The 14671-nt window shown below is 42.3% G+C and overlaps 1 protein-coding gene across 1 annotated transcript; it reads right to left on the bottom strand.

The window, feature by feature from the left end:
- Positions 1–209: 209 nt before the first annotated feature.
- LOC144373698 (SH3 domain-containing kinase-binding protein 1-like) lies at positions 210–14370 on the bottom strand. The gene is made up of 4 exons (XM_078036727.1): positions 14269–14370; positions 5428–5696; positions 2220–2283; positions 210–1294 (listed from the first exon to the last, which is right to left on the bottom strand). The coding sequence occupies exons 2-4, from the start codon at positions 5652–5654 to the stop codon at positions 1253–1255; spliced, it is 333 nt and encodes a 110-aa protein (XP_077892853.1). The 5' UTR covers positions 5655–5696; positions 14269–14370; the 3' UTR covers positions 210–1252.
- Between the last annotated feature and the right edge of the window lie 301 nt (positions 14371–14671).

The raw sequence follows: 14671 nt of genomic DNA on the forward strand, positions 1-14671 counted from the left end.
CAAACATCACTTTCCTTAGGAAGGAAAAAGCAATTCCATAAATGCAAGAAAGATCCAATGGCTATACTTCAACAAGACCCTCCCTCCCATTCTCTTGGACTTGAGGAAGGGGTTACAAGTGAGCAAGGCAAATGACATTATGTGAATACAGTTTAAACAATAACACACACAGATAACCCAGTGCAGGAAATAATACAACTTTCCCCCCCTTGTTTTCATTTGCATTTTACTTTTATTTATTTTTGCTTTAATAATGCATATTCTGTTCACGCAAAAGGTGCAAAGGACAGGAAGCAGGGGTTTAACTTGGCTGATGAAAAATCAAGCAGGGATGACATTTCTAGTTTCATGAACAACCTAAAAGTAGGAGGAACTGAAAAAGTCACAGCTGGTACCACAGAGCCCAACTTCTCAGCTATCTCCTCTTAGGACCTTTGGCTAGGGTGAGAGAAGCTGTGAAGACAGTGGCCTCTAGTGGACTTAGATAAGTGGCAGATTTTTCTTTCTTTCTTACTTTTTTTTTCTTTTTTTTGAATCATGGTAGCTGCATCACAAAAGCTCCAATCAAGAGGGTGGTAAAAAGAAGGCACAGATCATTGCAAATACCAGATTTTCTCTCTCTCTCTCTCTCTCTCTCTCTCTTCTCTCTCTTTTTTTTTTGTAAATATACCATCATATATAAGCTAAAATTTCTCTTAGGGTGGCGGGGTCTGCTGGCAGGGGAAGGGATGGGTTGGATCTAAAATTGCATATGTAATAGAATCCTAAAGGGGAACACAAAGCGAGGCAGCTTTCACCTGAAGCCAAAGAATAAGACACTCGCTTCTGACTAGGTGTAGTACAAACACTAGGGGCATCAGTGACAAAACATGATTAAAAACTCATAAAATTATAAAGCTTGTAAACGAATAATCTGAAGTTACATTTTATTAATGGAAAATATCATCAAAATAGTACCACTATGGACTAAACTGCCTGAGTTTTCGTTTCGCATGAGATCTCAAGGTAGAAAAGCCTGTAGCACAATTTGCTCTAAGTCACAACCAGTGCCAGACCCAGGACTACACCATGGGGAAGATTCTCCTCTTGGATGGAATTTGTGTTGTGCTATCAAGACTTTTGTGCTAATCTTTCAAACAGGGACATGTTGAGGCAAACCTTTAATCTTTTGGCACAAGATTATTTTGGCTGGGGCAGAAAATTTGAGTCTTGGACTCAGGATGAATAATGAGACATCTCAGTTATCAAGTATTCATTTTGATTGAAGAGCTTTCTTTATGTCATTCACTTCCATCTATAAAAGGAAGAAAGAATCAAACAAAATTATAATGAATTGGCTGCTTTCATAAAAGTTGAAGACAATCAACCTGCTCAGTGGAAAGAAAATAATCAACCTGAAAATTTCAAAGGTGAAATGATATCTGAATGAAGAATCAATGACAGTGCTAGAAATGACATAAGCCTTAATAACAGGTACACAGGCACAATGCACTAGGAACAAAGTAGATGTTTTAATTCTTAGGCTACTTGGATCCAAAGTTTGTCAAAAGCAGCAAGGATTCCAGTTTCCTGACACACTGGACCATCTTACGGTGTCAGAAGACAGCTGTGATTGGCCCAAGGGGGTATGTGTAAGCACCTCCAAAGTCATGGTGAGTTTACCTATCCTTTCTTTGAATAGCATGTGTCTTCATCACTAAGGGCAACAACTAGATGAAAGTTGAGCATTGACCTTTGGTCAACTGGCATGCCCACATACTCTCCACCATTTGGTCATGGCATAGTTGAATCAGAGGCTAGAGCGGGACAGAGCTCAGATACCCTGGCAGGACTGATGTGACCACCAGAGAGAAGTAAAGAGATGAAGAGGAAGTGCCAAGTATGGACAGCTACTGTCTCTGAAGTCCCAGTGACCGTATGATGGAAGCCAGATGGCAACGGGGCCTCCCCAGCTCCATGTCCTCTGGTAGGTACTATGATGAAGTCTTCTGGAAACCAGAGGGAGTTTTTCAGAGAGGAGACATTTAAGATAAATTCCACATGAGAAGCCTCACTGGGGGTATGTTTACTGATGTTTCCCTTCCCCAAGACCTATGGAATCCAGGGAAGGTTGGGTAGTAAGACTATACAATTCTAAGAAGATTGTCACAAAAAGTGCCTCTAAATCTGCAGAAAAGTAACAATCATTTATTTTAAAAATAAGGCCCTGATGGACCCACCTGCAACCGAAGCCGGATTTTCTTCTCTTCATCCAACTCTGACAGTAACTGCTTAATCTCTCGTCTGAAAAGCAGACGGCAATGGAATTAAACAAAAGCCCAATAAGAGACAAGAAACATCTTATTATCATTAAATCCATTTGTTCCTTTTACAAAGAAAATGTGGACCAAACAGATTTTCTTTGCATTATTATTGCTTAATATTTGTTTCAGACAGAAAGGCTTGACATTATTTTGGGGCCACCAAAATATACAGCCTTCCAACGGTAGGTCTAGAAATGATCTTTGAGATTCCTTAGTCCAACCTTCTCCCAAAAGGAGAAGATGGGGAAACTGAGGCCCAGAGTGCCTAGCCTGACTTGCCCAAAAAACAGACTCCAGGTATCCAGGCTCATATTCTGTCCTCTTCCCTCTAATTATTTCTTTGTAACAGAATACTGGTCTTCAAATATAATTACAAAATACCACTCCATCTCTACTTCCTTCATTTTCTACAGAGTTTTAAATGAATAAAAAGTAACTAGTATGTTTTCACCGAGTTTTACAAAATCCTACAAATAGTAAGATTCAAAAACTTGGAGGTGAAGTAACTGAATAAACAATGTGGCAAGCATGTTGGAAAGAAAGCAGACCTGAGTAGGATACATGGCCTATACCTTTTCCAACCTTAAACAATGAAGTAGAACAAAACCAATCATCTTGCAAAGTCATGGCTCTATACATGGGATACTGCAACCATCCAAACACTGGTCTGAGAGCTATGTCCTTTTTAAGATATCAAACACTTAATTTTATATGTACATTTCCATGAGCTGGGTTGAAAACAGCACAGTAACAGTGATACTGCATCTGCTCATTTCAGGTAAATATCACAATGGTCACTGTACTTGGAACAGTACCCCAGCACGGCTGTAACACATTATCTGACATTAACCAGTTGTGACTCACTGCTGTACTTATTCAAGTACACATTATGTATCCATATCTCAGTGGGAACCACCTAGGGCTTAGGAAAGAAGTAGAAGGTGAGATCCTAAATGAATGGCCCAATCTTAGGAAGACCATGTCAGGCAAAGCTAAGTCTGGGTAGGGGAAGTTAGCTGGAGAAATTGGTCCAAAGAAAATGGCTCAGCCTTAAATTAATAAAAGTGGGTCTAGAAGGAAAAAGGAAGATGGGGAGTTGATGAAGAAAAGCCAGGGAAGAGTATGGAAGGTGAGCTTGCCTCTGAACACAGAGCACATTTGGGGATGGGGAGAGGTGGCTATTCACAGACTGCAAAGCATTTCAGCCATGTACATAGTAGCTCCCAGGCATCTCTCAGAGGGTACAATGGGCCAAAACCTCGGATACAGGAAAGTCTGACAACCAATGCTCTGGGATGTCTTGGGGCCATGGGGTCATTGCTAGGCAAGGGACACACATTGTCTGGACATGAATGGGGCTTTGGGTACCCAAACCTGTAACCTCCAGAGCCAGATAGGAGCTGGGGACTTTACGGAGTTAGGGACAGCCTGGCTGGTCTTAGGAGACTCTCTTAAGTACCAACCTGCCAGTTCTTGATATTTATTGGATGAGTCTCCACTGGGCAGGAAGTTAGTCCAAAAGGCCCCAATTTCAACTGACATTACCCAACCTAAGTGGAACAGAACCTACTTAAAGTCACATTGCTCAAAGTGAGGGCTTTTGCCAGCCCCAGACTCCCTCCGAAGGGTGTGATTTCAGGTGTCTGGCCACATTTGCCCATGCATTTCCTGATCACAAGGTAGCCAGGCACCAGGGGACACATTGGGCTGACCCACTAGGCTGCAATGCATACTCACGAGTCTGCTGTTCCCTCTGCTAGAGTGCTATGCTCTTGGCAATCCTGGATCATTTTTTAAAATCCTACTTGGAAATGCTTCCTTGAGATGCCTGCCCCAGTTCCCTCAAGAAAGAGCAAACTGATCTCTTCTGAGCCTCAGTTGCCTCAGATAAGTGCCCCTATATCTAATCCTTTTACCAGCTTTGTCATTGCAAACAGCATCCTGGGTGATACTGATATATGACACTTTTTTTTTGCTCACAGGTCTCTCTCCCCATCCAAGTTCTCCCTGAGGATGAGAGATGTGGCAAGAGAGTCTGTGTAGGCACACACGGAGAAAGTCCCCTCCATCTCATAGTAAAAACATCTTGCTAAGTGAGAAGTCTCAAGTTTAATATTCCCTATATCCTCATATGTCATGGTTCCTCATACAGGCAAACTACTTCATCTGGCAGCTAAGTGAAGAAGTTGCAATTTTTCTGATGCTAGAGGAAAATCTGGCTGTTGGGCTTATTTAATAAGTGGTATATGTACTGCTATAGTTTGCATCTTGAATGTTTCCCAAAGGCCCATGAGTTAAAGGCTTGGTTACCAGCCTGTGGTACTACTGAGAGGGGGTGGAATCTTTTGGAGGTGGGGTCTAATGGAAGGAAGTTAGGTCATTGGGGGTATGCCCTTGAAGGGGATACTGGGACCCTGGCCAACTCTTTTCTTTTGCTTCCTGGATGCCATGAGGTGAGCAGTTTCTTCCATCACATAATGTCATCATGTACTTCCTTGCCACAGGCCTGAAGGCAATGGGACCAAACAACCATGAACTGAAACCTTTGAAACTATGAGCTAAAATAATTCTTTCCTCTTTCTTTTAATTTTACTTTTTAAAATATTTTTGTTAGATATTGATGGACCTTTATTTTTACTCATTTATTTATATGCAGGCTAAGAATCGAACCTAGTGCCTCACACATGCTAGGCAAGTGCTCTACCACTGAGCCACACTTCAGCCCCAAGCCTTTCCTGTGTTAAGGCTGATTTTCTCAGGTATTTTGTCACAGTGATAGAAAGCTGACTAACACAGAAATACTGTATTTTATAGGGGATTTCAAGAATTTTCTTTTTAGGAACCTGCTAAGGGTATCAGTCCTTGCCACAAACTCATTCTGTATACCCCATGGCCAGCCTATGCCCTGCCTACACACAGTAGACTGAACATAAAAACACACAGCATAACTTAAGTATAAATTAAGCCTCTTGGGGTTCACACACACTCCAACCACTGCTGCCATCATCAGGGGGAGATCTGGCTCACTCTTTGGGGCAGGATAGGACCCAGACTTTCAGACCCAGGTCCTGGCCTAGTGGAGGGCCATCTAGAAGCCATGTGCAAAGGGTCTCTGGGCACTCACTTCTGCTGGTCCTTCATGGTCTCAATGATGCTCCTTAGCTCGCAGACCTGTGTCCTTAGCTCCTCCACAGCCACCTGGCTGCTGGCTACAGGCTCCATCTTTGGTTTTCCTTCTGTGCTGAACAGAGATGGGGAGTTGGCTCTGTGTCCAGCTGTTCCCAAAGAGGATGACAGTGGGGAGGATGCCACCGAGGACAGAGAGGCTGGTCTGCCACCGCCTGCTGCCATGGTCCCTGGCTTGGGCGGCAGGGATGCCTTGTTGTCAGACACCTGTGATGAGGGAAGGTGAAGAGGCTTCAAAGAAAGGGATTTGTGAACTGCATCTCCTTGTTCTGGTGAGTGAGACCTTCCTTCAACATCCCTGTTCCCACTTCCTTCTGCATACTTCACTTGTTTATTCCTTCATCCAGAAGCCACTAAGGGCTGATTTGGTGCAGGCCTGTCCCCAACCTGAGTGGGGGAATATGGTCTTCTTTATGGATAGATAATTTCTTACTGGTTTCATATACAATATAGAGATACCCAATTGCTTTCCAGGTTCCACAAACTTTGAAAGTGAGGAAGACATTCGCCTGAGAAACCAGTGGAGTGCAGACAGACAAACAAATCAGTACACTGCAGATGAGGGGGAAGACTGCACAAGAAAGAGGAAGCACAGAGAGGTCCAGAAATTCATTTAAGGGGCAACCATCCCAGAAGGAAAGCAGCAGGAAGGAGCAGCTGACAGCCCCATATTGGAGGGGGCAGAAGAAAGAAGAGATGGTTGGAGAACGAAGATGTAGGAGGAGAGAGAAGGTCCTAGAAAAAGCCTTTCTTGTCTACACACAAGAAAGCAAAATGCATTCATGCTTAGTAGGTCACAGGGTGCAGGAGAGAGCTGGGGAGAGAGAACAAATCTGGGGAGGGAGAAGGTGCTGGCTGAAAGGGAGAAAATGACTGGAGCCTGCTAAAGATTGCTGTGGACACAGAAGGGCCCGAGGGATGGCAGGAGCTGGAGAAAACTGCTGGGAGACTCACACAATGGAAACCAGGAATAGTAAAGGTCTGACCTGGATAGTAGCCAAAAAGAATAGACAGATGTGGTAAAGTCAAGCACATCTAACAAAGCACCTGGTGTTGGGGTGGGTAGTAGGAGAGGCTGATGGAGTCCCAGTCCTCACAGAGGATATGCCCCTTGACCAGGGAGATGAGATACAGCCCAGAGGGTAAAAGAGGAAGTATGGATCAAGGGCCACACGTGGGGAGGGAAGAACCAGGTATCAAGGTTGTATCTTTCATAGAAGGAAGAGCCCGTAGAAAGCCCAGATAATTATTTCTCTTTTAGACACATCGAATTTTAGGAGCCTGAGTGAAGGATGGACACAAGGGGATGGGTCTGGTAGACACAGCCAGAAACTAAAAGACTGAGTTGGGGTAAAGGGAGTAGAAGCCATGGGGACAGATAAAACAGAGTTAGAAGAGAAGAGGCCCAATGGTGAAACCTAGGGAATGCCCAAGGTGAACAGGCAAGGAGAGAAGGGAGAGAGAACCCTTGACAACTGTGAAGAGTAGCAAGAGAGGGGATGAAGCAAGATCAGTAGAGGGACCTGGATGATGGAAATCCCCCGGAGAAGTTTCTGGAAGGGGAAAAAATGATTGAACAGTGCATAAAGAGTGCTGAGAGGAAAACAGGAGAGCCCATTTGGTAGTGCAAGGGAGACAGTAGCACAATGAAGGAGATTAGCTTCTGAACGGGAGGCGAGAAGTTCTGGCCAGCAAATTGAGGATTCTTCCCAGAAATGTGTTTGAAAAAGGAAGATAGGGTGGAGGGAGGAGGGCATAAACTTGTTCAGAAGCCTCAGGAGGAGACATGTTAAAGGAAAGGTTTTGCTTGTTTTCAGATATGGCTAAGACTATGAGCTGCATGATATCTGGGGGGAAGAGTCAATGGAGGGTCAGGCTGAACATGGAGGAGAGAGGTGGGGGAAGCCTGATGGAAAAGTGTCCTGAGAAAGCCAGGAGGGCACAGGACCTGGTACAGTCTTGGGAAGGTGAGGAGAGGAGAGAGGCACCTGGAAGGTCCAGGGTGAAGACACTGGCAAAGGGAAGTGAGTTGGTAGGCAGGTGGGGAGGAAGCAAAGTAAAGGGATAGGATGTTGTAAGTGATAGAGCAGAAGCTGAGGCTGCTGGTGAAGCTTGGCACCATAGCCACGGGACTCCCTCCAACAGCAGGCACCCAGCCGGCCACCCCAGGGCATGTGCCAAGAAGGGGCTTGGCTGGCATAGCAGTGAGGACGTAGAGTCTGGATTCAGGCTGTGCTAGAGGCAGAGACTGGAAAGAGTGAGCCAAAGCAGATGGGCCATCATTCCCAGCCTCTCTGCTCGCCTTTTCTCTGCCAAGTTACCATTGAGGAAAAGTGCTCTCTGCTGCCAGGCAGAGTGATCCGCCAGCCCGTGCTTTGTTGTTAGTAGGAGTTATAGTACGAGGGAAGAGGAACTGACATTTATGGAGTGCTGATCACATGCCGGACATTAGCTCTACAATTTAAACAGGGATTAACTGGCACAAGCATTTCACCAAGCAGGAAACTGAGGTTTAGAGAGCTGGATGGGTAATTCCCCAAGTCTCACAGCTAATCACTGGCAGAACTGGGATTCAAGTCTGAAGATTTGTGCTGTCCTATTATTATTTTTTTGTTAACTACCTATTCTTGGGCTCATGCCTTCTCCCATTTCCCATCTTGCATCCTTTCGTACTTCTCACGACCTACCAATGCCCATTGACTTCAGATATTCTTGAATCAATGCTTCTTTTGGCATTTCCTGTATGACTGGCTCTCATGGCCCATTTCAACTAACAAGTGTTTTTAAAGCTCTCACAGAGTATAGATCACCACACTCCCTGATAAAATTAGTTCAAGTGGAATTTCTAGAAGCATTGAAAAATGCAACCTGACAACTCCAGGGAAGTGAAATAGGCTAATGGAATAGAATTGCAAATCAGAAACACAAAAAGCCATTATCCACCACTAGATGTCACTGTAAAGACACCCCAGGGATGTCAGAGAAAACCAGAAAAAAAAAAAAGGGGGGGGGTTGGTGATGGTGGTGGGCTCTAAATCCAATTTCAGTACATAGAATTCTTTATAAAGAAAGAATGCTTTGGTTTTGTGGATAGTTAAAATTGATCTGTCTTATAGGATCATGTTTTGCTTACTGTAACAGATTTTAAGGAAAAAAATACATGTAAATTCTTAAATCTATGAAAAGTGGTTAAGTGCCTCTAGGTTCAATCCCTGTACTCCCCCCCACCCCCCCAAAAAAAAATCCATGAGAAGAAAAATCTCACATAATCTTTGACTTCTTGGGCTATTTCCTGCTTCAAAAGACTAGTTCTCTACTTTTAGACAGTAAGAGATTGCTAATGTTCTGAGAAAATAATCCCAAATGACTGTTTTTTTTAAAGTAACAGAAAAAGGAATTTTTAAATCTTGGTTTATATTCATAGGCAGAACAGAGATTGTATAGGGTGCTTACTCTTCAAAAGTTGAATGGAGTAGCTAACAATGTCTTTTTGTGTGTGTGATTCTGGGGATGGAACCCTGAGCCTTGTGTATTCTAGGCAGATGCTCTACCACTGAGTTACACCCTCAGCTATCCCTCTTTTTTTGAGTCGAGGTCTTGCTATGTTGCCCATGCTGGCCTCCAACTCTGAGGCTTAAGTGATCTTCCTGTCATAGCTTCCCAAGATCCTAATACTACAGGCACATACCACTGTGCCTAGCTATGTCATCTTCTTTATTTCTCACAAATAATTTACTGTCCTTACTAATCCCTGGGATCCCTGGGCATGCAATGCATTAAAATATTTTAGATTATAAATGTATTCTAGAACATGAATCAAATCAGCTTTAAGAGGCCATATTATGGCTGGGTACAATGGTGCACGCCTGTAATCCCAGTGGCTTGAGAGGCCGAGACAGAAGGATCACGAGTTCAAAACCAGACTTAGAAACTAAGTGAGGCACTAAGCAACTCAGTGAGACCTTGTCTCTAAATAAAATACAAAATAGGGTTGGGGTTGTGGTTCAGTAGTCAAGTGCCCCTAAATTCAATCCCTGGTACAAAAAAAAAGAGACCCTATATGAACTTCTAATTATAATTTTTGGCCAGCTCTGAACATAAAAGATAAGATCTGTAAGAAGAAGAACACAACATTTAATATTTACTGTAGTCTCTCTAGAAACATGAAGGCTTTTAAAGTTGTTTTGGTTGTAAGGGCATTTGTGATTGTGTGTGTATGACAATTTGAAAAGGGGTTCTGCTACAAGAGAAAATGTAGTAAATAAATCGCTGAATTTGAGCTCACTGATTCTGCCCAGTTGGGACACTTTGTGCAACATGTCTCAGAGACTTTGATGACTATAGTAATCACTGTTACTAAAGAATGACAAAACCTGCAACTGTCTGTTTATCCTGCTTTGGTTTATAACCCATCGTTAGTGCATGCATGAAAGGGCAGGGACACCTCACCCTGGCTGGTCACTCACTTGGGATATGGTAACAGTCTTTGAAGTCTTCTTTGACACGTCTACTCCTCTGTGCGCAAGCGAAATGTGTTCCTCTTTATCTTCTTCGGGACTTGGGGAGTCAAAGATATCGGGGCTTGAAAGGGAGGACTGGATAAAGCCAAAAGAAAATGCTTTTGTCAGAATCATACCTTAACTGACAGCTTTTGTTAATATGATGCTGTATGCTTTTCAAAGCACTTGACACTTCTATTTTCTCTGTCTCCCCACTAAAACCCTGTGAGGCAGAGAGTGCTAATATCTGTGTACAAGAGATAATAAGAGCTGATTATTGGCAGGTCTGAGACCAAGAAACAAGATTTCCTAAGCCAGGATCTCTACCCCAATGCCAATCAATCACTTCATCCACACAAGCAGCCATTGTCCATCTTTTCCTGCTCCCTCCTTTCTCCAAACATTTGCTACTGTGTGTCCAGCACAGAGCTAGATACTGTAGACTTAATGGTGACATGGCATACACAATCCCTGCCCTCACAAGGCTCTCAGCCTGGTGGGGAAGAACCCACAGTCAACAGAAGGCTGCCTCTCATGCTTCTCTCCTCCATCTTTTCTTATCCTTTTCCTCAACCCTTTATCAGGTTCACTAAATGTACTACACTGAAGTGCCCTAAAAGACTTATCTGAGAGGAGACCATTTCTAAAGGCAAGGGACCGCCAGGCCTGTGGTCCTGAGTTATGTTTTGAAGGTGTCTCCCAAAAGCTCCTTTGTTAATACAGGAAGATTCAGAGGTTAAAAAAAAGATTAGATCATGAGAGCTATGACCTAATCAGTCTATCCTAGTTTGAAGATACTGACTGGGTGGTTAACTGTAGGCAGATGGGCTGTGACTGGAGGAGGCAGGTTACTGGGGCATGCTCTGCAAGGGTGCATCTCCCTATAGTCCCTCTACTTCCTTTCTACCATGAGATGAACTTTCTTCTGCTGCTTTTCCACCATGATGCTCTTCTTCACCTTGGGCCTAGAACAATGAAGCCGGTCCACCATGGACTAAACCTCTAAAACCATGAGCCAAAATGAAGTTTCCCTCCTCTAAGTTGTTCTTATTGGGTTTGTCACAGTGATGAAAAACTGACTAACACATCCAGTGAGCAGAGTTTCTGCAGGCCTTGAGCACAGCCCTGCCTGCTAGCACAACAAGCCCATTTCTTCTTTGGTAGCTGCAGTTAAATCTTTGCCCTCATTACTGTCACCAGTTGTTATCCATTTTGAAGTCTGTATTTACTAAAGTATGTTTACAGAATGGAGCATCTTTGGGTAAAATATGAGACGACATCCCCTGCCCTTTCTGCCTCATTGTGAGGATCACTGTGAAGATCAAAAAGCAGATGAATGGGGGCCAATTCACCAGAATTCACTTAGTTAGAAATGATTCTTGAGCTAGAATTAGTCTATTTTAGAACAAAGCAAATGAAAATAAAAATTCCCATAGCAAGGAATTTTTTAAAATAAAGAATCTTCCAGAGATATCTTGGGGTGAGCTCATATTCAGCCTTATCCCTCTGCCTTCTATCCCTGTGGTAAAAAAATTCCTTTTCAGAATCACCATTTAAAGTCATTATAGAAAAATTATGCCTGTAAATATTGTTTGTTTTCTTCTGTTTACTTACTAAGGCAGAAACTTAATATATTTTAGGGAATTTTTAAGCAAAGTTTGTGCTTTAAGAGATCTTACTTGTTAATCTTCATTTAATCTGAAAATCCAATTACCTAAAATAACACCCCCAACCAAGCTTTCTTATTAATCTAGGCTTAACTGCTTAACTACCACACAATGCCTGGATCCTTTAATTTTGAGATTTTTATTCAAAAAGCCTGTTTCTTCCTATATAGCCTGTATTGCACAAGCTGCCAATCAAACCTTGCTCTTTGAATCCTATAAATGTAAATAGCTTTAATTAGGATGAATGGCCGCAGGCTGGGGAATCATGACAGGCACATTTCCTCAATCATTCCCCTAGTGGCATTTTAGCAATATGTCCCTATCCACAGATTCCATTTTGCTATGGAAAACCCACAAGGGCTAACTGTAAGAAGAGTAAATAGGAATTCAATGTATACATCCAAATGGGGGCAGATGGGAATGAAGGGAAGAGAACATGGTCACTATAATTCATTAAAGCACAAATGTATTCTGTTGTCATAAGTCCATAAGCAGAATCACTCCCTATAAAATGTCAAGCTTTGAGTCACTGTGCTATAAGCTTTCTGCAGGTAGTAGCTGTGTAGTTCTCATTCCCAGTTAGATCCTTGGTACCTGGCACAGTATCTGGTCCACATGGGATAGATGTCTATAAACATCTGTTGCATGAATGAACAACTGTATAGTTCAAAAGTGGGAGGGATGAGATGCCTTAACTTTGTCCCAAAAGTACACACAACTCCCAGGCAGAGAATGCATGAACTGAGGTGAGGATGGTAATTAAAATCTGTTATTTAATTCTGGAAGCCACAGGGCTCTCTAGACCTTGAAAAGTTGGAGAGAAATTGGAAAGAAAATAAAAATGATGAAGGATTTATAGAGAAGGTGGAAGAGAGAAGACTGAGAAATTGAAATGGAAAGATGCTAAGAAGCAATGAAATAGACTGTGTATACGTGCATGTTGAGGTGGGGTGTGAAGAGAGAGAAGGAAAGGAAGAAAGGAGAAGGTGGTATTGCCACAGAACTCTATAGAACAGTGAAAAAGGAAGCCGCTTTTTCAAGTCTTTCTCTCAAAAAGGTGTCAATGCAAAGTTAGGTTTGTTTCATACAAAGAGGACAAATAGGACGATTTAAACCACACTTACAGACTCGGTAGATATGAGAGAAGAGGCTCAAAGGAAGTGGCATTCTTTTTCTTCTAAATGGTGACAGCTTATGAGGGATTAGTGATGAGGTGAGAAGAGAAAGTATCCTGGGAAACCTACGAAAGGTTAATTCCTTGGTGTATCTAGGTGGAGGTTATAAGACCTTAGAGCTGCAAGAACAAGGCAATGTGATAATTAGAGATAGATTAGACAGACAGACAGATAGATAGACAGATGACAGATTGAACGAACACACACACACACACACACACACACACACACACATACTGCTTACGGAAGGTATTTTAAATCTTTGTGGAGGGGAAATTTACAAACTATGGCAAAAGCAAACTATGCATTTCCTTTTGACCCAATTTCACAAAATTTGTGCCTAATGAATAATTTGGGAGCAGCACCAAGATTATTCCACAGAACCGGAAACAACATACACATCCAGTAATAGTACACTGGTTTAACTGTCATATACTCACACATTAGAAGAGTAGGCAGCCATTAAATGTGCTGTTCTGGAAGAAGGGGCAATGATTGGGGAGAAAGGTATGCAATTTAAGGTGGGGAAAGCAAGGTCCAAAACAATATATACTATATAATCTCCATTTTTTTAGAATTTTTTTTAATATTTATTTTTAGTTCTCAGCGGACACAACATCTTTGTTGGTATGTGGTGCTGAGGATCGAACCCGGGCCGCACGCATGCCAGGCGAGCGCGCTACCGCTTGAGCCACATCTCCAGCCCATAATCTCCATTTTTGAAGAAATAATTTTATATATACAAAATAGAAATTTAAAAAAATAAGGATATATAGTAAGAGGTTAATAGTTTTTTGTTTTAGGGGAAGGATTACAAGTTTACTCTCTTTATAAATCATGTTCTTAAAAATCTGGTCTAAGTAACAGGTTTGCAATGAGAAGTTATTCCAAATGACTAAAACAAAAAAATTTCTGTGTATTCTGATTGGTGTCTTCTACATAACCAGCTGCCTCATAAGTCTAAAAACAATTTTCTGAAGGTCCACATGCTATTCCATGGAAGGGTGAAGATGACAGAGCTTTGGGAGACAAAGGCTATTGCCTAGCATTGTATAGCCGCAGGTCTTTATTTAGTAAATCTTTTGTCTTGTTTATGAACCACATCAGTCTCATTTTCCTTTTCCCACCATAAAACATGACATTTTTCTTACCAATTTCATTTCAGGTTCAAGCAAGAATCAGTCTAGAAGGAAAGAGAGGGAAGGTGGGAGGGAAGAGGGTGTGCCACTTTGCTGGCAGAAACACAAAGAACAAATAGAAATATTGCTTGATTCAAGAAGACTTTTAAATCACATTTAGTTGGAAGTGTATCCCATGGCCTCCCTTTCCTCGGGTGTCTCCAATCAGCCATTTGCAGAAGAGTCCTTGGCAAGAATCTCTAATGTTTCCTGCTTTTCAGCTGTAGAGAAGCAAGGAGACCTGAGGAGGAAACACTTACAGATGTGAGCGACTGGGATGGGGGCCGCCTCCCTGTAGCTTTTGGTCTGCTTGTGGTTGGGTGACTGAGTTTCTCAGTAGAGGATACCACGGAGTCAAAACCTTCTAGGTCTAAAACAAAAATAAAATCAATTGTTACAGGGAAAAACAGGAGTGAGAAAGGCTTTTACATTATGTCACAAGTACCTCTTTTCTTAATAATCATCCTTTCCATCTGGGTTATCCTTCATCTTTTACAAAGGCCATTTACATCCTTTGGCCATTCAATAAATATGATTCAAACTGAATGAAACAATCATTTCCTTCTTAGTTTCACAAGCTAGTAAGCAGGAGAAAGAAACACAATTTTTCTTTTTCCCTTCAATAACTACATCCATAAATCTTTAAAAAGCTATAAAAAGAAG

Source organism: Ictidomys tridecemlineatus, unplaced genomic scaffold, assembly GCF_052094955.1.
Source record: "Ictidomys tridecemlineatus isolate mIctTri1 unplaced genomic scaffold, mIctTri1.hap1 Scaffold_46, whole genome shotgun sequence".
NCBI classification, from domain to species: domain Eukaryota; kingdom Metazoa; phylum Chordata; class Mammalia; order Rodentia; family Sciuridae; genus Ictidomys; species Ictidomys tridecemlineatus.

What these genes read in the sequence shown, in the direction of transcription:
- LOC144373698 (XM_078036727.1), bottom strand. Translation starts at nt 5,654, where the DNA reads ATGGCAGCAGGCGGTGGCAGACCAGCCTCTCTGTCCTCGGTGGCATCC. An exon ending in ACCATGAAGGACCAGCAGAA is followed by an intron (nt 2,284 to 5,427) that starts GTGAGTGCCCAG and finishes TCTGCTTTTCAG; the next exon opens with ACGAGAGATTAAGCAGTTAC. An exon ending in AAATCCGGCTTCGGTTGCAG is followed by an intron (nt 1,295 to 2,219) that starts GTGGGTCCATCA and finishes TTCCTTTTATAG; the next exon opens with ATGGAAGTGAATGACATAAA.